Source organism: Protopterus annectens, chromosome 10.part0 (assembly GCF_019279795.1).
Source record: "Protopterus annectens isolate FY-2018-M chromosome 10.part0, PAN1.0, whole genome shotgun sequence".
Classification (NCBI taxonomy): domain Eukaryota; kingdom Metazoa; phylum Chordata; order Ceratodontiformes; family Protopteridae; genus Protopterus; species Protopterus annectens.
This window is the reverse complement of record NC_056744.1, coordinates 1,374,559,569-1,374,584,266: the sequence shown is the minus strand read 5'-3', so window position 1 is coordinate 1,374,584,266 and position 24,698 is coordinate 1,374,559,569. Positions and strand designations below refer to the sequence as shown.

At 37.9% G+C, this 24,698-nt stretch overlaps 1 protein-coding gene across 1 annotated transcript in view; it reads right to left on the bottom strand.

Moving 5' to 3' along the window:
• LOC122814283 (calcium-activated chloride channel regulator 1-like) overlaps positions 1-24,698 on the bottom strand; it is a 2,127,707-nt gene that overhangs the window by 1,362,501 nt on the left and 740,508 nt on the right. Inside the window, exon 9 of the mRNA XM_044086873.1 lies at positions 22,723-22,900. Coding sequence (XP_043942808.1) covers positions 22,723-22,900 — 178 coding nt within the window. The remainder of the gene's footprint in view (positions 1-22,722; positions 22,901-24,698) is intronic.

The following is a 24,698-nucleotide window of genomic DNA, read 5'->3' as shown; positions in this document are numbered from 1 at the left end:
TCCCCAATACACTCTACACTAGCACACCTATGAGGTTAACATTTCAGCAGAGTGGTCATTCCAAAACATCTGTCAACCTCTCTGTCCAATCAGTCCTATGGGTCCCTATTCAAGTAGCTGGCACACACACTTTGCTATTCAGGGGCCAGAAATGTGATCTATGTCACTGCAGACACAGCCATGGGATGGCTGTGGGTGCTGGACAGCAACATGTCAGTCCAGCAAGCCTTGTTGAAACTATTGATTAACTTCCTATTTCCCATGATTGCATCCCCCCTTCTGCATTCCATTACATGCTTAAGTGTTTGACATACCTATTGTAGTGCAGTGGTATCTCCTCAGAGTACTCGATTAGTATAGCTTTTGGGTAAGCACAGTCTGTCTTATCATATGAAGGTTCAGACCTTGTTTGCATAGGCAGCAGCTTGCCTTATGTAGGTAATGCTCATGAGCAGGTGATGGCCTGTGCACCAGTCGGTGTGTCCAACTTTTTACTTGTATGCAGAACAGCTGTGCTGTCTTCCCATTAGCCAATGGTAAGGCAACACAGTAGTATAATTAAGTCCTTCATGTGGGAATTGCCCCTTTTCCTTGCCTGTGAGGAGGACATTTTGGAGGTGTGAGAGCTACAGTATCACAGAGTGTAGGTAGAAATATTGTCCACTGTTTGGATTGATGTGCTATGTCCACAGTTTTGGATACTGTGTCTGCATACCTGTCAGCCTCTGAGCAAAAGAAATTTGGAGAAAGCCCAACAAAATGGGGGATAAAGTTCCAACATTAGGGACAGTTTGTAAGTATTGCTGTTATGCAGTTAGAAACATGCTAGAGTAACAGGGTTTGTTTGGACATACATTTTCTATGTGGTTTGATGTCTGACACTGATATGTATATGACATAACTCTCAACTGTTCAGATGTTCACAGAATGTCCAGAGGTTTGGCTCTTATTTTTGGTCTGTTCCTCATACAACTTTTTTAATGGCAAATCACTATGATGATCTGAGGAGAGAAGTCACTTAATAATGACATCCATTTGTGTTTCAGACTTTATAACCTTCAGAAAATGTATTTGTTAGAACAAATCCTGTCACTCCAGCAACTTTATCAGTTTACACCACCAATATTTAAAATATGTCCCTATTTTCTGGCCTCTGTCCCCCAATTATGTCAGGCTTTGTCCAGATTTCTTACACTGAGAGGTTGAGAGGTATGGTATATCATTATTTAGTGACTTCATTCCTTATATCAACCCAGAGATTTAGCAGAATCCCAGAAATGTTATGAGGAAGAGGCCATACATATGAGGCCAAAACCTGGACATTCTGTGGTAATCTGTACACTTGAGAGTTATGTATTTGTGGCCAGTGTTAACAGACTTTCAAGGCTATGTAGCAGGGTAGTGTGTAATTGTTTCTGGGGCTGAGTAGGGAGAGGGCCAGATGGGTGAGTCATATATTATTTTCTATCTGATTGTGCATGCTGCTACAGTTGCTGGAGGTCTATCAGCTATGTATGTTTGTAGGGGCAGACATGTCCCTTAGAACCTCAGGATTCCAAGTACAATGTGATTTGGGGCACTATATATAGGGGTAGTGTGTGACTGGCAAGCAGGATATGTTTGTTCAAACAGTAGTTATACTGTAGATATCTGTTGGCTTACTGGTTTGTTGCTTTGACTGTAGTACAAATGTTTGTGGGTAGCCAATTTCTCACCAATGTCTGTTTTTCCCTGCAGTTACAACCTTGTAGTGCATGATATATTTGCAAATGCATGAGCAATTCCCCAGAGCTGTTTGGTGTAGTGTTGTGTTGGTCTGACTGTAGTTCAGAAGGTGCTGGGTGAAATGATTGGTAGCTCTCAGCATTTTTTCTCTAATGTTACATGACTGCACTCGTACCTCTCAACTGTCCAGACTTTCATTCAATGTCCAGATGTTTGGCTCATATTTTTGGTGTGTTCCCCATAACTGTTGTGGATTTCTGACAAATCACTGGGATGATGTGAGAATTGAAGTCAGTACATAATGACAAGAATGTGTGTTTCAGACGTGAAATCATTCGGAAAATATGTGCTAAAACAAACAGTGTTACTCAAGCAACATTCTAAGCTTATAAAATCTACACTTAACATATGTCCCTATTTTTGGGCCTTTGTCCCCCCGCTTTGTCCAGATCTCTTGCAATAAGAGTTTGTGAGGTATAACTACAATTAATGATATATATATATATATATATATATATATATATATATATATATATATATATATATATATATATATATATATATATATATATATATATATATATATATATATATACACACACACACACACACACACACACACACACACACACACACACAAAGGCATTACTAATTTTACAGAGATATATTTACTGAGGCACTGTTAATTATCGCAGCTCAGATGGTGTAGTGGTATGTTGCTGTGATTGTAGTGTACAGGGTCCTAGGTTTGAAACTTGGCAGGGCTGCTTATTTTGTTGCTGGGCAGAAAAAGGGCTGATTGAGACAGAGTGATTAAAGCACTTTTAAGCAGTTGTAAGTGGGTTTGTGTGGTTTTGCGTGACACTACGTGATGCCAAGAGGTGCTTAGTCCTGTTTGGCTTTAAGAAGTAAACAAGCACAGCCACTGGCATGCAAACCACAAGACTATTTAATATATTAAACGCTTTCGTCAGGCATTCGCCACAAGACTTCTTCAGAATGGAAGCTGTTTGGCTTTGCTTAGCGCTGCTTATTCCTGCTTACACCCACACTAATTACAAAAAACAAAAGAAAAAAGGGTGATAGGAAAGTGGTGAAATGGGGGCAAGCAGGGAGTAAAACATTAGGAAAAGTAGCTAGGGATGTGCAGGATGGATGTAGAAAAGTACCATAGCTCTACATTTCGTCTGCAGCAACAGCTTTGTATAATGTGTAAAATTTGGAATTTACAGCTTCACACCCCACAGGGAGGAGTGTTGGCAACATACAGTTGGAGAGTGACTTGAGTGTAGATTGATTTACATCAGTGTACATGGGGGTGAAATGTAGAGCTATGTATGGGGCAATGATTTTTTTGTGAGACAGATGTCCTTTTTTTTTTTTTTTTTTTAAGGTTAGAGTGGGATGTTGGGTAAGGGCTATAGGTACATTTGAGGAGGAAGGTTGGGTAGGAGAGGTTGCTTTCACAGACAGACAAGACAGCAGACAGGGGCAGAATATGTCACATGAGGGGGTAAACACCTTGGATGGGGAGGGTGGTTGGGAATCAGAGGCCCATGAGCCCCCAGATGGAAATATTGGGACTGAGGTCCCCACCCATGGGCAGTCACCTTCATGGTCCTGGAGGTGGCTGTGCTGGGGGCTGGACAGGAGGTGCAGTCTCCTCTTGAGGTGTGCCAGGCAGCCTTATGTCTGGCTCAGCCATCCATCCAACTCTGAGCAGATGATGCTGTGCACCATACCCCAGAACTTGTTGCGAGTGATAGGCTTCTCTCCACGCCTGCACCTGGGGTGGATGGGCCCTGTTCTCTGAGGCAGTTCCACCCAAAGGTGGTGCAGGATGAACAGAGGAGGAAGCTCTGGCTTGGGTCCCAGATATGCTGGGGCCCTGTGCCACAGCCAGTTGAGACAAGATAAGTGGATCCACTGGGATCTACCTTCCCGAACGTGCTATGGTATGTTTACCCCCTCATCACAGCTGCACATATAAAAAACACACTCTCCAAAGCCAAGGCTGCATTCTACACAAACTACAGAATAAACTGGCACCCCACCTAAGTACAGTGTTCAATCATAGCCTCACCTCAGACTTTGTGCCCAATGAATGGTGCAGAGCGACGGTTATCCCACTCCACAAAGGGGGAGCCACCATGGACCCCAAGAACTACCACCCCATTAGCCTGATGAGCTTGGTCTGCAAGGCCAAAGAACATATCATTATGGAACTTATAAACAAAGACATTGGTAATCTCCAAATTCTGGACCCCACCCAGTTCAGTTTTGTAAAAGGGAGATCATGTCTGCTAAACCTGATAGACTTCTTTGAAGCAGTCACCAAAGCCATAGACGAGGGTAAGGTGGTTCACACACCCCTATCTAGATCTCGCCAAGGCTTTCAACACCATCCCCTACTCGGGAATTATAGATAAACTCACTAAACTAGGTATAAATCCCTATGTCACAAGATAGTTTGCCAATTGGCTCACTGACAGAACCCACACTGTGAAAGTAGCAGACTCCAAATCTGACTTCAGACCAGTGGCAAGAGGAGTACTACAGGGTTCAGTCCTGGGTCCTCTCCTGTTTGGTATCTACTTCTTTGAAGTACAGGCTAACACAGAAGGTCCTTGGCTAATGAAGTTCACAGATGACTGCAAACTAGGAGCCATAATCAAAACTTCTAATGATGTGGACATCCTACAAAAGGGCCTGACTGAGACAGATGCCTGGTGTCAAAGCCATGGCCTCAAGCTCAATGCCAAAAAGTGCACTGTCATCCCCTTTAGTAAAAACTCTGTACCTATGAACTACCACATAGGCGGTAGTCTACATAACACCAAAAGTGTGATAAGAGACCTTGGGACACAGGTGGATGGTAGTCTCTCCTTTGATAATCACATCACCACAGGAGTAAGGAAATCCTTCTATGTGGCACACTTCATCACAAAAGGTTTCTCATCCAGGAAAAAATAGGTCATCGTCCCCCTCTACTCATCACTCATTAGACCCATTATAGCGTACAATGCCCCTTTTGGTATGTACCTCACAAGACATCTACAACAACTGGAAAGGCTGCAGAAATACCTCACAAAAAGGATTACTTGCCTCAAACAGATGCCCTACGCAGACAGCCTCAAAAATCTCCAGCTTTACTCCATCACATATCACCCACTCAGAGGTGATCTCTGCCTAACATAGAAAGCTATGTCAAACCAAGAGCTGTTGGACATGCTCCATTTAAAGAAATCCCAATCCCTCCGAGCTACATGCTCTAGGGACCTAAACCTTGTCACCACAATAAACAGAACATGCTGGAGGGATAGATTCCTGTCCCAGAGACTTCCCATACTCTGGAACTAACTACCTATTTATAGCAGTCCTCATTAGCACTCTTCAAGAAAAATCTTGATGACTGGATGGGAAATAGGAAATTCACCTCAAGGATCACTTCTGTGGCTCTGCTTGACAGTGGTACAGGAAAATAAGTTTCTTGGGTGGCAAAAGCCAGGGTACCTTTTTGGCTAAGCTTATATAGGCCCTAGGGCAAATAGTCTAGTACCTACCTATGAACCTATGGTGATGAGGTTTTCCAAAATGTATTTAGTCATGAACAAAACATTTCAAAATTACTTATGACAGCATACATGGATGTTCCAATTAACCCATAACAATTTATTTGAAACAGTTGCATAGCAAGCAGAACACATGCATACATGAAACAACAGTAAGCATTATAACAGCATGCCAATAACAGTGACAGCAACAGGCCACCAACAATGGTATTTGAACAAGGGATTTTATCATGCAACCAATAAAATATATGAGCAATAATAGAACACAAGTCCCAACATTAGGTTTTAAGAACAACATACCCGTAGTATATGAATAATTATTATTGATGCAGATAAGGGGTGGGGGAGAGACAAAAGTCCATTAACAGCTGTTTAGGCTTCTATTTCTCACAACAGCACTGCTCAATACTCTACAGGTCTACCCTAACTTTCCATCTACCTATTGCCCATAGCTTCTGTAGCACATACATACCTGTTAAATTATCAACCTGGAATGCTATGCAGCAAACTGTGACAACTCTGGGTACATGACTAGAGGGAACTCATTCATGTCAGGGTTACATATATGACAAAGAAGGGGTACCCTGCACTGATGTTGTATGAGTGTGCTACCGGCATACTTCACCTGGATTCCTATCTGTGTCCGAGGTTATTGGCAGCAGTGACAGCATGACACTTGAGAGACATGTATCGGGAAGAGTGCATGGTGTATGTACCTATCCTGCTTTCATTTGTAGGCATGGGGTTGGATAGTGGAACAGTCGTACATGGTGTATCAGTATACCCTTCATACAGCTACTACAAACATGTCTTTACCTGTAAGACCTGTGGAGAAAATATCTGTTAACACTACCTGACTGGTTCTACAAATATTGTGTGCAAATATGCAAACATCTTAGTACCACTGCCTGGATTCAAACTGTGTCTGGGTGTGCAAAAATAAACAACTAAGCTATTTCTCATCACACTGGGCTACTGGGGAACTGTTGCCTCTTGTTTGACTGATTTCTGCCTAATACTCTCTTGGTTAGACAGTCTGACCTTGTAATCCTGAGGTTCATGCATGACAGATAGTGTACTGTTTATTAATCCTTTGAAATAATACAATCTAGAAAGCAAAGGTTAACACAAGGTAATGCTGCAGGAGACACACTATAATACATTACACATTACTATTCAGGGTTCAGAGCTTAGTGCTGAACATATTTCATATTTCATTTATATGTTGTTTTACAGCTCCACAATCTACAGTTTTTCATAACAGCTGGATCTCAGGACAACCTCAGTTAATGCATGCTGTCAAAGCCATATTTGCTGTGAAGAACCTGTACACATTCTATTTCTACAACAACATACCAGGGTAAACACAACAGTTTGTGGTATAAATCTTTATTATAGTAACATGACACAGTGCTTTATTACTGCATATCCTGTAGATCAATATTAGTCTGACAAACTTTATTTATTTAGTAGACACAGAACACAGGATACCTACTGGCAGTAAACAATGTACTCCTTCTTATTTATTGCACTATATACTGCAAGATAGATTTGTACTCACCAGCCTGTTGGCACAGCCTTGTCAGTTTGTCGGCATGGGCATCCATATTGCTAACCCTCTCTGCTGTAGCTGTAGGGGAGAAACATAAACATTATGCATACCTGTCTATCTCATACTCAGGCTAGAATTTGGTACAGCTATGAATGAGATACTTACAAACTACTGGAGCATTCCATGCCCGAGCATCTTGGATTCACTCAGCCAAGAGTGCCCCCTTCCTATGCATTAGGTTGGCATAATGATGCCATACCTGCTCACTAGTTCTGGGGATTCCAGTGGCACTGGTGAGGTTGCACGCCAGATGGTCCCAGGCCTCCACTTGTCTGTCATCATGGTGTTCCACAAGGAGTCTAGCCATGACCCTGGACTCCAAAATGCCCCAATGCTGCACCTGAAGGCACGCTCCCTCTCCACACCAGAGATAGTTCCTGTCCAGATCAAGCTACAACAAGTTTTGGCTGTATTCCCACCTGTGCAGTTTAAATAAGACCATATTCCCACCCTTTACCATCACTGGACCATTTTGAAAATGTTGAGCAAAGCTTAGCAGTGTGCAAATCCGCTAAGCTGAGTTGAGGAGTGCTTAAAGGGGTAAATGTTGAGCAGTGCTTAGCAGTGCTCAAATCTGCTTACCTGAGCTAACTGCTGCTTAGATTTAATGTCTAAGCAATGCTCAAACCAGCTGAGCATGGCTTAGCACTGCTAAGCATTGCTCAGTTTTTATTTTAAAAATTATATTTCAGAATTGCAAATTATTTAATCATTACTGACGTATCATTAAGTGTATATGATTTACTTTACATGACGTCCCCCTTTATGCTTTCCTTACATTACCTTGGGGTGTGACTATACAGTATGGGACACTTGTGTTTACATGGGTGATTTCAAATGTTTTATCCACTGACACTTCAAATTTGGACCAGTTGCACTACTCTGGTTAAGAAATATCACTTACTACATCATTTAGAAAATAAAAATAGTTTTAATGATGCTTTCACATGTAAAAAGGATGGGCATGTCTTGGTAATCAAACCGTAACCACTATGCTATCTCACCATTGAGGATCTTAGCTATACATTTGTATTTATCTTCTATGAGATGTTTAAATAATGATGAGCAGAGTGCCCCCAACATGCAGACCCGCTCAGCTACACTTAAACTTTACTTATAATGGAAAAAATGAATACAACCACTTTAATTACATATACTAATACTAATGATGATTCAGATCTGGTAATCCACTACATGTCATTCTATCAACTTTTTATGTCTGTATGAGTAATATCAGGATTGGAGTCACTAAATAATGGCATACATTTCAGTTTCAGACTTCTAATCCTTCAGATAATGTTATTTTAAAACACACCCTGTTATCTTATCAGGTTTCTAGGTTTATGAGGGCAGTACTTAAAATATATCCCTATTTTTCGACTTTTTTCCCCCCATTTTGTTAACTTTGTCCTGATTTTGGGCACTAAGAGGTTGACAGTTATGGCTGTGTGTCCTAGGACACACTTGTACTGTGAAGTGCCGTACAGCATCTTGACAATGCAGGGAGTGTGTGACAGTTCCTGTCACACTCCCCCCCCCCCGCATTGCTTCCCATTCACACTCCAGCTTTCAATGTCTGTGGACACTGAAAGCATTGTAAAGTACCATACATCACTTTAACAATGCAGGGGGTCACACACCCCCTGCATTACTTCCCACTGACAATCATGCTTTCAGTGTCCGTGGACACTGAAAGCATTATAAAGTTCTGTTCTACTAACTATTTCAGTATCCACTGACACTGTTTTACTTTTTAGTTGCTTTCAGTGTCTGCAGACACTGAAAGCAATTAAAAATTGCCATATGGCACTTTGAGAGTGTAGGGGGTGTGTTGGATCTGTGGGCACTACTGCAACATACCCCCTGCACTCATTCGGTGTTTATGTCCACAGATCCTTTTTCAGTAGCTTGCCTTCATTAATATGTGAGAAGTCTATCTGGATGCAAACACCATTCTCTCTGTGTAGGAATAACACTATTCCTACATGGAGTTTATTGAATCTTGGATAGTGTCTATTGTAAATTGAGCAAATGACAAGAAGACCAGTTACTTTCATCCAGCTCAGCCTCACCCAGCAGTTATAGCCATGCTGTCTGATGGCAGTATTATTTCACCTCCACAGTCCGCACAAACAAGTTGTCATATGTTAAAGTATTCCAAGCAAGTTGTTCCACACAAATCACAAAGCCAGATAAATATTGTCAAAACATATCTGGTTGATCACTGCCATCATCCTTGTAAAAAATAACATTTATTCCTGCCAGTAATGTTGTAAAAATAGTAGTAACACATTGAATTATCTTATCCAGGGGTGTAACCAGAAATTTCTATTTTGCTCTGTTATACTCATAATAATGCCTCTTACTGACTCATTGCACATTAAGCATGTCATATCTTCAAATACTACTACATACCCATGTAACAAATGTATGAATCAGTTTCATATGTTTACAATTTTAAAAAGCATTCCTTTAGAGCTTGACAAATTGCTCATTGTTTCTGTAATTCATGTTATGAAAAAAATGTACTCGACTTAGTTCAAAAAGTATGCCTGTCTACACCTATGATCTCAATGTGATGCCCCTGCACTGACCCAGCAATCAAGGAGCCTCAATCCTCACCACTGACAACAGTGAGGGACATACACAATAGGAGGATGACAAGTACACACACAGTAAAGTGCAATTTCCTTTAAGAGCACACAGAGATCACAGTCAGTCTGGGGCTGGTTTCTCCTGCTCTCTCCAGATCCCCAATAAGACTCCCCCCTGGTACAGTGCATTTATATTATGCTGTCAAAAATTGAAATGTTCGACAATGTAATGATCGACACCAAAATGTCGAAACCACAGAAATTCAAACTGTAAAAAAAAAATAAATAAAAAATAAACAAACTGCTCTATGCAGGGGGGCAAGCCACTCTTACACCCCCACACCCCCCGCTACTTAAACATACCAACTTCAAGACCACACTACATTTAAATAAATGGAAATTTCCCCTTATGGAGATTTCCGTTTAAATGTGCAATGACTTTCACTTTCGACATTTTGGTGCTGACAATATCAGCTTAGATATTGTCGGCCTTCGACAGCATGAAGTAGACCTGGTACAGCTATAGGGTTGAAATCTCAGCAGAGTGGCCAAGCTAAGTCCTCCAGCATCCTCTCTGTCCAACCTGTGCTTCGTGTCCCTGCCTAAAGTAGCTGACATACGCACACACACTTTGAGATTTGATTGATATACAAACACACACACACACACACACACACACACACACACCTGGGAAAGGCTGGCACAGGTTTGCTAGCTATGCTCCCTTTTGCCCAGACTGCAAGGTAGTTCCAGCTGCCACCAGTCACCCTTATCATCTACTATAAGACCCTTACAAAGGGTGTCCAATCCTACTGTGTAATGTTACTATTAATCCAAATTGTAGTGTTGACCAAAACTTGCAAGACTATGTAGGAGTGGCTTGTACAGTGACACCAAATACACATGCAAGTATTCTGAGAGTTTAAATATGTCTCACAAATATCAGCCCCAAAGATAGGTTTAAATATATTTAATAATAAATAGTAAAAGAACAAGACAATACTCAGTCAATCAACACAGAAACTTCAGAGTTCAAAATCACAGGAAGTATTTAAAACAACATTACAGGACAGTCTCAAATAACTACAGAAAACATCTAAACTAATCTTTACTATATTCCTATCTATATCTAAAAGAGACACTATGCCTTAAGTCTTACTTACAGAGCAAAGCAAGTGCAAATGATGATAATAAGTAGATGCTCTTGCTAGGTCCAAGACAAAATACAAAATGCACAATCTCTCTGAGAGAGTTCTTAAATTAATATCAAACATTACTGCTGGGTTAGCTTGGATGGCATCACTCTTTGCCACCTGACTTCAGTTCCAAGGCTAACAGAATATAGCCTTCAGAAGTTTGCAGATCTTGAAAGTCATAAAACAATAAAAACTTACAAAACAATGCAGAAGACACCCTAGTTCTAGACATCCTGTCTCCTGGCTGCATTGAAACTAACTTTTATTGCACAGCCATAAAGCACTTAATTTCCACTTATGTTCTTGAGGTTTTGCAGGTTAATCTTCGATGTTATGGTAGGGTATGCTGTGGTTACATTCTTGAAGCTCAGTACATAACATATGGTTCTGTATAAATCTTATCAATATTCACAAATGACACAGAATTATTCACAACATTTCAGATAGCTGGGCTGGCAGTGTCACACTCACCTCCATGCCAACTCAACTGTCCACAGAAAGCCAGAAATATTGTCAAAAATATCTGGTTGATCAATGCCCAATTTATTATAAAAATAGTACACTTATCTCACCAGGTGATTCCTCTCATCTCAACTATTCACAGAAATAACTAAGAAATATTGCCAAAACATATCTCATTGATCACTATTTGCATTATTTGAAAATAGTAATAAACATTAATTCACCACACCGTTCCTTATACAGTGTCCATAATTCTGAAGTCTGTCCCTAATTTTATTTTATATATATATATATATATATATATATATATATATATATATGTATAAAAATCTTAACAGATGCACCTTTGTGTCTGCATTTGAACACTGCAAGGTTACTACTCCCATAACATCACAACATGTACGTCAAGTCAAGAGAAACACCATCACCCTCAACTGCCCAATTTATTTATTTATGATTTTTTTAGAGAAAATAAACATTTCTCTAGAAAATAAATAAATAAACAGGGAAAGAGTGTAGCTGCAAGCCTGATGCCTTAGATGATTATCTAGTTCACCAGTATACAAGGCTGGCTCTGACTGGGGTACCAGACATCACCATGTCACAGAAGCAGTATATGTGAGTAAAATGCATAGATGTAGGAGTATTTCTAAGCAACATAGTATAATGTCATGGTATCACAGATATTTAGCCCAGCGGTATGTCTTTGGTGCAGTACTACATATTTCAAATGAAGACGGGAAATGCTGCAATGGTACATAGCCACACAGTTTCAAAAGTATCACACACAGCTAGTATGTTAGATATTTAGCTACTATCACAAGAGCGTACTCCACTGTATCAATATGGTGTCATGGCCATTCATGGGCCTAGAACAACAGATGTACACCTGTAGATAGATGCTCGCATAGTTGTGTCTTGAGGGTACAGGCACCCTTCAGGCAACAGATGTCATTGTGAAATGTGTAGAAAAAACACAAGGAGTTAAAAATACAGTGTGTTCCCATAAGACGTTCCCTGCTAAGTTGCCTCTTATATTTGTTTCATCTTCCAGACCCTTCATTTATATTCAATTCTTTATTAGGCTATCATTGTAATTACACATAGAATTCTCCCATTATTGGGTCCCCTTTACCATTTATTTATTTATTGACTTATCCTTTATAGATCGGGTTAGTCCCACTAGGTTAGTAGCTTCATTCCAGTGGAGATCGATCCAAGGTGGTATTTATACTACTGGGGAAATTTGGTCAGGACATCAGGAAACTTCCCTTACAATTTTCAGTAGATGCTGTGGGATCTTTTATATCCACCTAAGCTACCACCAGCTCAAGCAGATTATACCTTAATTTAACATCTCAACCCAAGCATGAAACACTCAGGAGTGCAGCACCCCCTAGTACTGCACTACAGTGCCAGCAATTCAATCACCTGGAGTGGGAATAGAATCCAACCATCTGGTCTTCCAGTGCCAAATTGAATGTGCTACCTGTTGCACCACTGAAAATGACATATATTCACATCCTTGGTGCACTGCATTTGCCAATGTGCTTATATGCTTTTTGAAGTAGTCTGCATCCATTTTATGTTAGTAAATTGCATAGTGCAGTGGTACAGGTGTTCTTTTGCAGGTCATCACTATACAGTATGGACTAGGCTTATGAATTTTATCCATTGCCAGTACAAATGACTATAATGAATAATGCTATAACTTAAAAATATTTAAATGAATTATTTCTACATGAAGATGTCAGAGTATACACTATATTGTTATAATGCCAGTGGAGTATACAACAGCAAAAGGTTTTGTATTCCAGGAACGGAAAATGCATTTAGCTGGGGTGTTTAAAACTTTGTCTGTCTCTCTAAATACATATGTGTGTGCATCCTCACGTGTGTGTGTGTGTGTGTGTGTGTGTGTGTGTGTGTGTGTGTGTGTGTGTGTGTGTGTGTGTGTGTGTGTGTGTGTGTGTGTGTGTGTGTGTGTGAGGTACGTGCAATACTGGGAGGTCTTATGTGTTTTACATGAAATACATCGCACTGTAGTTTTAATAAATAATTATAATGAGTATTGACCAGTTTCAATAAAATAAATATATTTCATTTATCAAGTAAACCCGGTCACTAATATTAAATTTTTCATTTTTTATTCTTCATTCATATATTTTACATTTTAGTTCTATTAAGAATTTTTCTGGTGGGATTACTGAATTTCCTTTTTTGTATATGTCTGATGTTATATTGCATGCTTTCTTAATTTCAATTTGCAGTTTTTTGTCACTATGGTACCAAAGCATAAAACATGTCTATTCTTATATCTTTAAGAAAGAGTTATTGGATTATAATAAAATAGTTACACATACGTCATCTTACCATTTCTTACTTGACTTCCAGTGACACTAACTCTGATATTTTTTAAAAATTAATCGATTAAATAGTCCAAGAAAGAAATCAGATTTACTAAAATACTTGAATATTAATAAGGCCCAAGTATTTTTTACAAGAATCACATTTCAAGTCTTCTGAAAAAGAAATTTGGACCCCAAACAACTATGTTGCCCTTGCTCATGCCACTTATGAAACTAAAAAAGAGGGGCTATGATTCTTTGGAAAAAAGGTGCTGTTTTCCCCCAAATTATCTATAAATATGAAGACCCAGAAGGGCTTCTAGCCATACTATTTTAAAATTTGGTAATAGAATCTGGAACCTCACCAACTATTATTGGAATCCTGGCTTAGGAGTGAAACTGCTAAGAAACATCTTGATCATATTACTAATGTTAGTAAAGGTAACCTCATTATAGGCGGGGATTTTAACTGTATATTAGATAGCGCTGACACTGCTAATAAATGTCCTTTAAGACTCTCTCCTATAGCCAAACCTTAAAAAAATGGGCTGAGACCCTTAATTTGTTTGATATGTTTACAATTAAGGATCCTACTACTTTGAAATTTTCCCACTTAGATTATAGATTCAAAACACAGACTAGAATTGATAGAATCTTAGTCTCCAATGATCTAAGGTTGAATATTTCCTCCTTTACAATCTTTCCATGTCCCATCTCAGATCATGACACACTCTCCCTTGATTTTCAAATTAATTATAAAGGACTTATCCCTATAACTAGAATCCCAGCCTATGCTACCTAATTAATAACTTCAATCCTTGGTTCATGTCTGAGATACAATATTTCCTAGAGACAAACCTCAGTCTAGAATTTGACAAAATTATGGTATGGGATGCATTAAAGGCCGATCTTTATGTCAAAATAACAACATGGTTTTGAAACAAACAGAAGAAATGGAATCTAGAATTACAAAACATTCAATCTCAACTCTCAAATATTAAATCTAAATCATCCCAACTTACCCCCTATGAGGCAAATAAAGTTGAAGAACTTAATAAACAATATTCAGATATCCTGTCCCATAAAACTAATCTAGCACTAGAAAGACTTAAAATAAATTCTTATGTGTCATCCCCTACGCATCTGCATAATTTAACAATGAGAGTAAAATTACACTCCAAATCAGATATTATAACCAAACTTTTACATGAAGGTTCTAATAAATATTTATCTGATTTAGGTGATATCTTAGATGCCTTCAAATTTTACTACATTAAACATTTTGGTACTAATCACTCAATTAGGTACCATATTAAATTAGACATTCCTTCACTAAATCAGCTAAGATTCCCTGAGAACCTAGATACAGTTCTTGAAGTACAAATCTCGCTAGAAGAGATTAAGCAAAAAAAATTAAAAAAAAATCTAAACCCAACACAGCCCCTGGGATGCATGGTATAATCAATCTGTGGCTTTGGTGTTTTTGGTTATATTATATAAATTGTTTCTCACATCTGTACTGTCCTTATTTCATTAAACATTACTGGAAGTCCAAACAAATGGCATTATACCACCTTCATGGAGGTATTCTTTAATCTCACCCCTATTAAAAGCTAATAAGGGTCCTTACTTTTGTAGTTTATATAGGCTTATCTCATTATTAAATAATGATTATAAAATCTTTATGTCTATTTTTGTAAATAGACTGAAGTTTCTGTTAATGCAAATAATAAATGATGATCAATCAGGTTTTATATATAAAAGACACACACATTATAATATTAAAAGGATTTTAGCACTTATTGAATACTTAAACAAGGACAATGAATAAGCATTACTGATTAGTGTGGACATAGAGAAGGCCTTTGATTCCATTAACTGGCAATATTTCTTTGAAGTACTACACTATTTCAATTATTTACCCTCCTCTTTTACCTCTTTAATTAAAAATATATATCAAAACAATGTAGCTTATGTTAAACTAGATCCATTTCTCTCTGAATTGATCCAAATAACCAAAGGTACCAAGCAGGGATGTCCCTTATCCCCTATTTTATTTGCTTTAGCCATTGAAATCTTTGTTGCCATTATTCAAAAATCATAGATATAGATATTTACAAACAATATAATTCCAAGATAATGCTTTTTGTAAATGATGTCTTACACACATTAACTCACAGTCAGTTTTACTAGATTCTGTGGTGAACTATTTCCAGAAGATCTCAGCCCTACATTTTAATAAATCAAAATCCAAACACATGCTTTTAAACAAAAAAAGCAAACTTACAATCAGCCACTCATCATATTACTGGCACACTCTCAGATTCTCAAAACTACCTAGGAATAACTTTATGTAATTCTATAGAAAATACAATGGACTGTAATTATAAAAATATTATAAACTTAATAAACAAGCATATATATATAATTGGAATAATATCTTCATAACCTTTGAGGACAGGTTACAATTAGTTAATATTTCTCTTCTACCAAAAATTCCCTATGTGGTGCTAGTTCTTAATTTCTCCCATAATAATAAGTATATCAAGGACATGAACAATTTATTAATGAAATTCCTTTGGTTTCCCAAAAGAAACATAATTGCTTTTAGCCATCATATTAGGCACTGGGAGCAAGGAGGCATTAAGTTACCTGATATTGAAACGGACATAAATGCATCCACATTTAAAGTAATTCTAAACTGGATAGACCCTAGTTACCGCTCTAACTGGAAATGACTACATTTGACCTTACTCATTAATGAAAACACCTCTTTAGCCAAACTCCCACTAAATAATCATTCTAACAAGTTCTGGATCTTCTTATGTCTCATTATTCAAAATATCATTGCCAAACCCACCAAATTAAACTTGTTAAATCACCATATTATTTTTTTTAGAAAATTTATTAACTCCAATGCAGATATTAAGACTTGGTCACAAGAAACTTTCCTGATAAAATGCATCTTAATATTCCAGATTATTGCAAAACTAAGATTTTATATGCTGGCATCAATGCATAAGTGATGTCAAAGTTTTAGATTTTGATATCCTTATCAAAAAGTATAATTTGCCTTCTCAGAACTGGTTAAACTTGCAAAAGTGTCTTAACTTACTCCCATGATCTATGCAGAATGCTTAACATCTCACCTTATTAGTAAAGACCAATGATGATAACTTTCATAAGTATCCAAACAATCAACAGTAGGGTCATCATGACAAAAAGCATAAAACTATTTATTAGAGACAGGATAAGCACTTTCAGAAAATAATTTCCTTCATCAGCTCCTACCGTTTCCCAAAAACATACATATAGATATATATACTCATTTCAAAATGATATAAACCAGTCAAAAAGCTCAGCATATCAAGAAAGCAAATGTAACTTCCCGAAAACATTAAGACATCTGATGTCACTTCCTAATGCTTTAAAAATAAACTCTTCATAAAATGCGCAATAATATACACCTTATACACAAAAGTAGTAATTTGTTAAAATAATAAAACGTAAAAATGTATATATATAAAGTTGCACGACTATTAAACTTGGTACATACAAAAAGATGTATTTATAACACTGCTAATCAAAGTCTACGAGCCTTAAAAACAAGTTTAAGAGAAATGAAGGCATTTAAACCAGGCAAAACATGTGCACACAATTCTGCTATCCAATATGTTTTCCTTACCTCACTGTTATTATACAAACAGTAGGGTTGTTTGTTTGGACACTATTTTTTACTTTCTACAAAAATTATATGGATTAAAATTAGGCTTACAGACAGTTTTAAAATACTTAGCATGAACAGTATAAGGATGTATATTTTAACAAGATTGCTGATGACTGCAATGTGGGCACTAATATCCTCTCACTCGCTGACACTAAACAGCTCCAGCATTGCAGTATGAAATATGTATATACTTGTTTGCCAAACAATGTTTTCCAGTTAAATGCAAAAAAGTGCAGTATAATAGCATTTGGTGGAAAAGCTGCTCCCAACTCATACATTATAATTGGTACTCTCTTTAGAAAGATGCGTGGCCATGTGAGACCCAGGTGCTTATGTGAACAACTTTCTTTGATTTGATGATCATGTTTCCACCACCATCAAAACATCCTTCTTTGTATCCCAATTAATTTCCAAAAGAAAGTCATCATAACCCATGGAGTCATCATACTTCTGCAATCTACCCTTATTATATTCATCACTGAATACAGAATTCCCTTTGGTATGTACAAATACAAGCATATTGGTCCATTGCAAAGATCCCAAACATTTCTATCCAAGAAAATTAAAGGCCATAAATCCTAGAAGTATCCCAAGAGATTAGGACAACCGTCCTTACATTTTGAAGTCTATCAGTTTCACTGAGGTGACTCAAGTTTCACTTTTTGAGCCATGAAAAACCTAGTATTACTTAGCCTCCAATTTCATTGAAACACTAGTGTTCTGAAATCACTAATGCATCTTACATCTACTCCTTCAAATAAACAAGACTTAATGGAGGGGTAGGTTCCATACTCAGTCTGTACCCAGCATTTGAAATAAGTTACAAGTAAAGGTCAAACAAAGTAATACTTTAGCTACCTTTAAGGAAAGTCTTTGATTATATAGGTATGCACAGATTCAGAGTTAACACGTATGGCCCTATTTGATTTGGGAGATGAACACTATTAAGTGCATGAGAAGGGAGACAAGAAGTTTTACATGCTTATATGCCTAGGTGCAGTGGTGCAGCAGTTAGCGTTGTTGCCCTACAGCAAGTGGTTCTCTGGTTTGATTCTTGGCTGTGGTGTCTTTTGTAGCGAGTCTGCATGTCTTCCCTGTGTTTGTGTGGATTTCCTCCGGGTCTTCTGTTTTCCTTCCACGTTCCAAACACACACATCTGGAGCATTTCTTCCTAGGCCTCTGCTGAAAGTAGTCCATGCAACTAGCAACAATAAGAAAAGCAAGATCAATGATTCAGAGCCAAAAGTAGTTTATTATCTAGTGCCTCGATGCAAAACTTTCCAGGAGTTAGCCTGCTGAAAGTAGGCTCTGTCCCAGTCGAACTTTCCTGGTAAACAAATGTTAAATAAATAGGCATCTTATAGTCCCTGTGATCACTTGCCTACTGTCCTTATGTCCCTATGTTCTGCAGACATAGAATGTGTCATTTTAATAAAGCCGACATGCCTACCATGTACAGTTTCCCAGAAAAATAGTATTAATTCAGTGATATTTAGAAAACGAAATTAATTACAAGTACATAAATTACCAAGGCTGTGTATGTCTGAGATGGAAAAAAGCAAGACTGGAAATCAAAACTTCTTTACACTATCTTTTGATTTCTGTAACTAATATTCTTAATCTGCTAATATTAAACAAAACAGTTCCAACAACTGATAAAGGCCAAAACTGCAAACTGTGTTGGGTCAAATTAAGCTGCAGGCTCCACTCCTGGCAGTGCCCTTCCATCAATTCCTTTAAGTTTCAGCTTTGCAACCATATTCTCCCAGGAACCCAAAGACTTTGGTTTCCCGGAAGGTCCCCGGCGGGTCATGGGAATAACACCACTGGATCGCTAGTCGACATAATTTATGGTTGGGTCTACGACTTTATCTGATCATCTTTGAACCTCTGACTTTCAAACACGGGAACTCACCCGGCCCAGACACGGAAAGGATTGACAGATCAATAGTTCTTTCTCGATTCTGTGGGTGGCGGTGAATGGCCACTCTTAGTTGGATCTGTTTTTATCATTTATTGTTTTATTAAAGACTATCAGCTGTGTTTATCTTGCTGAATGTTATGTATTAATCTGCTAATATGATTAATGTTATTCTCTGCAGGAAATGTTTTGTTTCTCCAATAATAATTTAAAAAGGGTACAATATTACAGAATGAAGTTCTTAAAAGAATGTTACCAATGTTTACTTTTAAACTTGCCCCAAAGTTACATTTATAGGTCTGGAAGCACCAGTATTTCACTGGGGCTGATCTTCTGCCAGTCCCAAGGCCAGGTACTCCAAAGAAGATATATAACAAAAGGTGACAATTGCCTTCTGGAAATAATTTAGTCTATAAAATGCATTACAGTGCTCTGGTTGGTTGAGAATATCTGTACTAGCTGCTGACAGGTAAAGCTGTCTATACTGGTAATTGAAGCCAGGAAATGAGATAAAGTACGTCTAAATTATTCCTAAGTTATGCTATGGATCCTGAACCAACTTTAAATGAAAAAGTGAGGTAACAGTGGCAAAAGCCAACTAAATGCTGGTTTGTAGAGCGAAGGAGATTACTGAAGGGATGCAGAAGTCATCACTCTGGTATACAAGGCACAGTTAACACTGTATCCTGAGTATTCCCTGTAGCTCTAACGATCACAGATAACAAAGATGAGGGTGACTGAGTTACCTTCACAAAGAGACCAGCCACCAGTGCAGTCCCCCAGGATTCTGTGCTGGGACCTCTACTGCTTGGCATCTACTTTTTTGAAGTAAAAGCCAATACCAAAGAGCTCTGGCTGACCACGTTTGCAGATGACTGCAAGCTAGGAGCAGTCATTGAATCCCCAAATGACTTAGCCATCCTGCAGGAAGGTTTTTCTCAAATAAAGAGCTGGCATCAAAATTATGGTCTGAAACTAAATGTCAAAAAATGCATTATTGTATCATTTGAGAAGTCATCTACCCCATGGAACTACCAAATTGAAATCATGGCCCTAAGAGTTGACCCACTTGTTTGGGATTTGGGAACTAATGTGGATAGTGACTTAACTACTGACCAACATGCGTCTACTGTTGTAACAATGTCTTACTGTATTGCACATCTTATAAGCAAAGGGATGGTATCTAGTTCTAGGGATGTCATTGTCCTCCCTTTACTCAGCCTTCATTAGGCCATTTACTGAATATAATGCCCCCTTTGGCATGCAACTGTCCAGACGTATGCAACAACTTTAATGCTCACAGAGATACCTTATTAAATGGATACAAGGCATAAACATGCCGTAGATGGACTGACTCAAAGCAATATATTCAGTATCTTAGGTATTTACCTTATTAAAAGAATATAAGACCTAAATAATATGCCCTACATGGACAGACTCAAAGCCATGTCACTATGTTGTGAATCCTACAAACTGCTAACAGATGACCTGCATCTGGCATATAAGGCATCCCTCAATCCATTACTGATGGATTTACTGTACATCAGCAAGTCAAATGGCATCAGAAATGCTCAATCTAGAGATCTAAACCTCTTCTGCAGCATCAACAGAATGGTTTGGAGGGGCAGGCACATTCTATAGAGGATACCACTGTTGTGGAACAGACTTCCCGTCCATGTAAAACAAAGTTTGTCCCTGTCCATTTTCAAGTGCAACTTAGATCTATGGATGGGAAACAGAAAATCTGTACTACTCATGTACAGAAGCAGCTCCTAAATGCTTTTTCCATTGCAAGTAGTCCCTCAAATTATCTGTGCTATAACCCCGGTTTTTCTCATTAGGGGTAATATATAATTATTGACCATGGGATGGGTAACATTAATCTGTAACCAAATGGGATAAGTTATTTCAAGCACAAAAAGAGAAGCTGGCCAGGTTTAAAATGGCCCACAAGGGTAGCTAGCCTAGTACTTACCTATGAACCTATGAACCTATGAGTGATTCATAAGGCACACAGATAATTATGTAGGCTACAAGAAAATAATAACTGCAAACATACACTCTGAGGGAGGAGGAGAGGAAGGTCTGACATCATGAGTAAATGGGAATTATAGATGCCAGGATGGGATAGTTGGAAGACAAACTGAAGAGAAAGAAGGCGATGTGGGTGGAGGGAAGAAGGGGCAAGGATCAGGATAACTATAAGAATATACTTCTTCATGGAGAGAGTAGTAGGGCACTTGTATGGCTTGTCAGAAGGACCACAGAACAAAGAATGACAGAGGGGTTCATTAAATGCATGGATGAGATGCAGGATGGATAAATATAGCAAACTGAAGGACACCTATGTAGGGGCTAGATACAACTCTTGAGCAGATACTATGGACTTCTACTTCTTGTCTATCATTTTAAATGAATATTCACATGTACCCTCTACTGCTTCTGTATTGAAGTGTTTAGCATCTTAGTGCTCTTTGTACAAAAATGCATGTCCCCCACCTATAAGACTTAGTAAATGAGCTGCCCAAATTTCTTAAGGAAATATCTTTACAAGACTGTCTTCCAGCGTAACTGCTTAAATAATTATCTTCTATAGTCTATACAGAGCATCATCTAGTGGGATCCTTTATTATAAATTAATCAACCCTTATCTCAAAATGTTCAAGATCAAAATGGTGCTGCTTTAACTTTCCAAATGTAGAATAAAACTAATTTCTCTGGTTTACAATAGATAAAGTTAATCAGGTTCTAAAAAGCCTTTTTTTCTGGCAAATTCCACTAACAATATGCATGAAAGAGCATTATGAAAGCACAATGAGACATAAAATGTCCTACAAAAACAAGTATGAAGCAACTGTAATTTTATCATTATTAGAATTGGAACTGAGACACACAAAATGTCCCACGGAATCAAAAATGAAGCATCCGTGCTATTACCATTAGTAGAAATGGATCAAAGAAGAGAAAGGGGTATTGTAATCAAAACAAAAAAGAAAAGGGAAGTGACAGAACTGTGTTGAACAACTCCCTGGCTGAAGCACTGTCTTAGACAGTGGTGCTCTGTTTCTGGACATGGATGTTGACAGCCAAGACAGATAGTATTGACAATGAAACCAAGTGTCCAATGTCAACTCTTGCTTCTTTAACGATGGGTGGGTAGGGTAGAGCATGGGAGTGACAAATAAAAGGCAAGAGTTATCATCATATATACTGATGCCATAATCATAAAGGGGCACGGAGAACATCTTACACATGACATTACTATAAAATCTCACACCCCACACCCATGCCTGATTCTCAGGTCTTCTGCATGTAGCCATTGCCTATACAAGCTTCTCAGTCATGGCTCTGCATATGTTTGCTTATTTTAAGTCATTTAATTTTATGCTTACATTAGCCAATGCATACACAAGACCTGTCTTGTTACTAAAGTTTATTTATATATGTCTGACTGATGCTAATATTAAGCAATGCTTGAGAAAGTCATCATGATAAATGCAGAGCAATCATAAGCAATTAATACTATGCCAGGTTAGGAGGAAATATCAATATATAAATAACCTACCAGTCATGTCTGCCAGCTGTTCAAGTTCCTTAGCAGCTTGCGGTCCTAGTGAAATTGTGTGAATAATGGAACCACTGTCCTTTACTTCTGTAAAACAATTGTTTATTCCACTGTCTTCTCCATCAGTCAGCAACACAATTTCCTTTCCACTTGTTCCTCCATTAACTTGCTCGAGAACCTGTATGTATGAATTTTTTTAATGATTAATTATACAGTGGTTTAATTTGCCATTTTAACATCATCAATCTGTTAGTAGAAGCATCTGAAGTAAATGAGTGCAAACATTATCATCATAATGAAATCAGAAGTAAAAATCTGATTACAAAAATACCATTGACAATGGAATGTCTATTCGGTTTCTGAATGAAGCTTTCGTCAACCAACATTTCCTTTTACAGATCTAGTGTAAACAATTAGATGAATTAATAAGTGTTGATATTAAAATCAGATCAGTGAGCAGTAGTTTAGATAAGTACTTCAAATTTCCTAATTTTGTTGCATTGCTATTTTATTTAAACTGCATCTTTGTTTGACTTTTTAACAAGTTCTGTTACATAATTTCCTTGACGACAGAAAAAACATAACTCATCTTCACTTTTAAGTGTCTTAGCATTCATGCTCTCTGCCATCCCTCTGTCCCCCTTATCCTTTGCCTACCTGTCCCACACCCTGTTGAATGCCTCACTGAAATCATCACTACCATCCGTTCCTGTAGTCCCTTCCATGGTTCCATAACCCTGTTTGTGATAAAGCTCTTTTGGAAATAAGTAGTCCCTACAATCTACGGACTATCCCTTTCCTCCCTTCACCTGTCCTTACTATTCAGAATAACCACTTCACATCTGCCTGACCTGATATTGTGCACTAGCAGCATGTTCTCCTCCACAACGTCATTTCTTCAGGTTTCAAATGACAATAATTCTAGCTCTCCCTAGTCTCTGTTCATATTTCTTCCTATTCATTCTATCTATCTTTCTGATAGTTTCCCTTTGAATTCCTTCTATCATTTTTTAAAAATTCCATATTTTACTTCATTTAGTGATTTAGAAGATTATGTGCTCATGTTGTTTTTGCAAAAAATATATAGATTAAAATGAGGCTTACAGCCAGTCTTAAAATACTTAGAGCAAACAGTATAATGATGCATATTTTAACAAGATTGCTGATGACTGCAATGGGGGCACTAATGTCTTCTCACTCACTGATACTTAACAGCTCCAGCATTGTATTATGAAATATGTACAAACTTGTTTACCAAAAAATGTCTACAGTTAAATGCAGAAAGTGCAGTATAGTAGCATTTGGCGGAAAAGCAACTCCCAACTCATACATTATAATTGGTACTCCCTTCAGACAGATGTGTGGCCATATGAGACCCAGGTGTTTATGTGAACAACTCCCTTTCATTTGATGATTTGATATGTACAAATACAAACATATTGCTCAACTGCAAAGATCCCAAACATTTATATCCAAGAAAATTAAAGGCTATAAATGCTTCAAGTATCCCACGAGGTTATTACAAACTTCCTTACATTTTGAAGTCTATCAGTTTCTCTGAGGTGACCAAAGTTTCACTTTTTGAGACATGAAAAACCTAATACTATTCAAACTCCTATTTCATTAAAAACTAGTGCCTCTGCAACTACTCACACTAGGGTCCTAAATCTACATCTTCAAATAAACAAGACTTGCTGATGGGATAGGTTCCATATTCAGTCTGTACGCAGCTTTTGAAATAATTTTCCAGTAAAGGTCAAACAAAGTAATATTTTAGTTACCTTTAAGGTAAGTCTTTGATTGTATAGGTAGGCACAGATACAGACCAGAGTTATCATGTATGGGCCCTGTTTGACTTGGGAGGTGAGTACTATTAATGCATGAGAAGGATGACAAGACGTTTTAAATGCTTATATGGGTAGGCATCTTATAGTCCCCATGAACACTTGTCTAGTGTCCTTATGTCCCTATCCTTC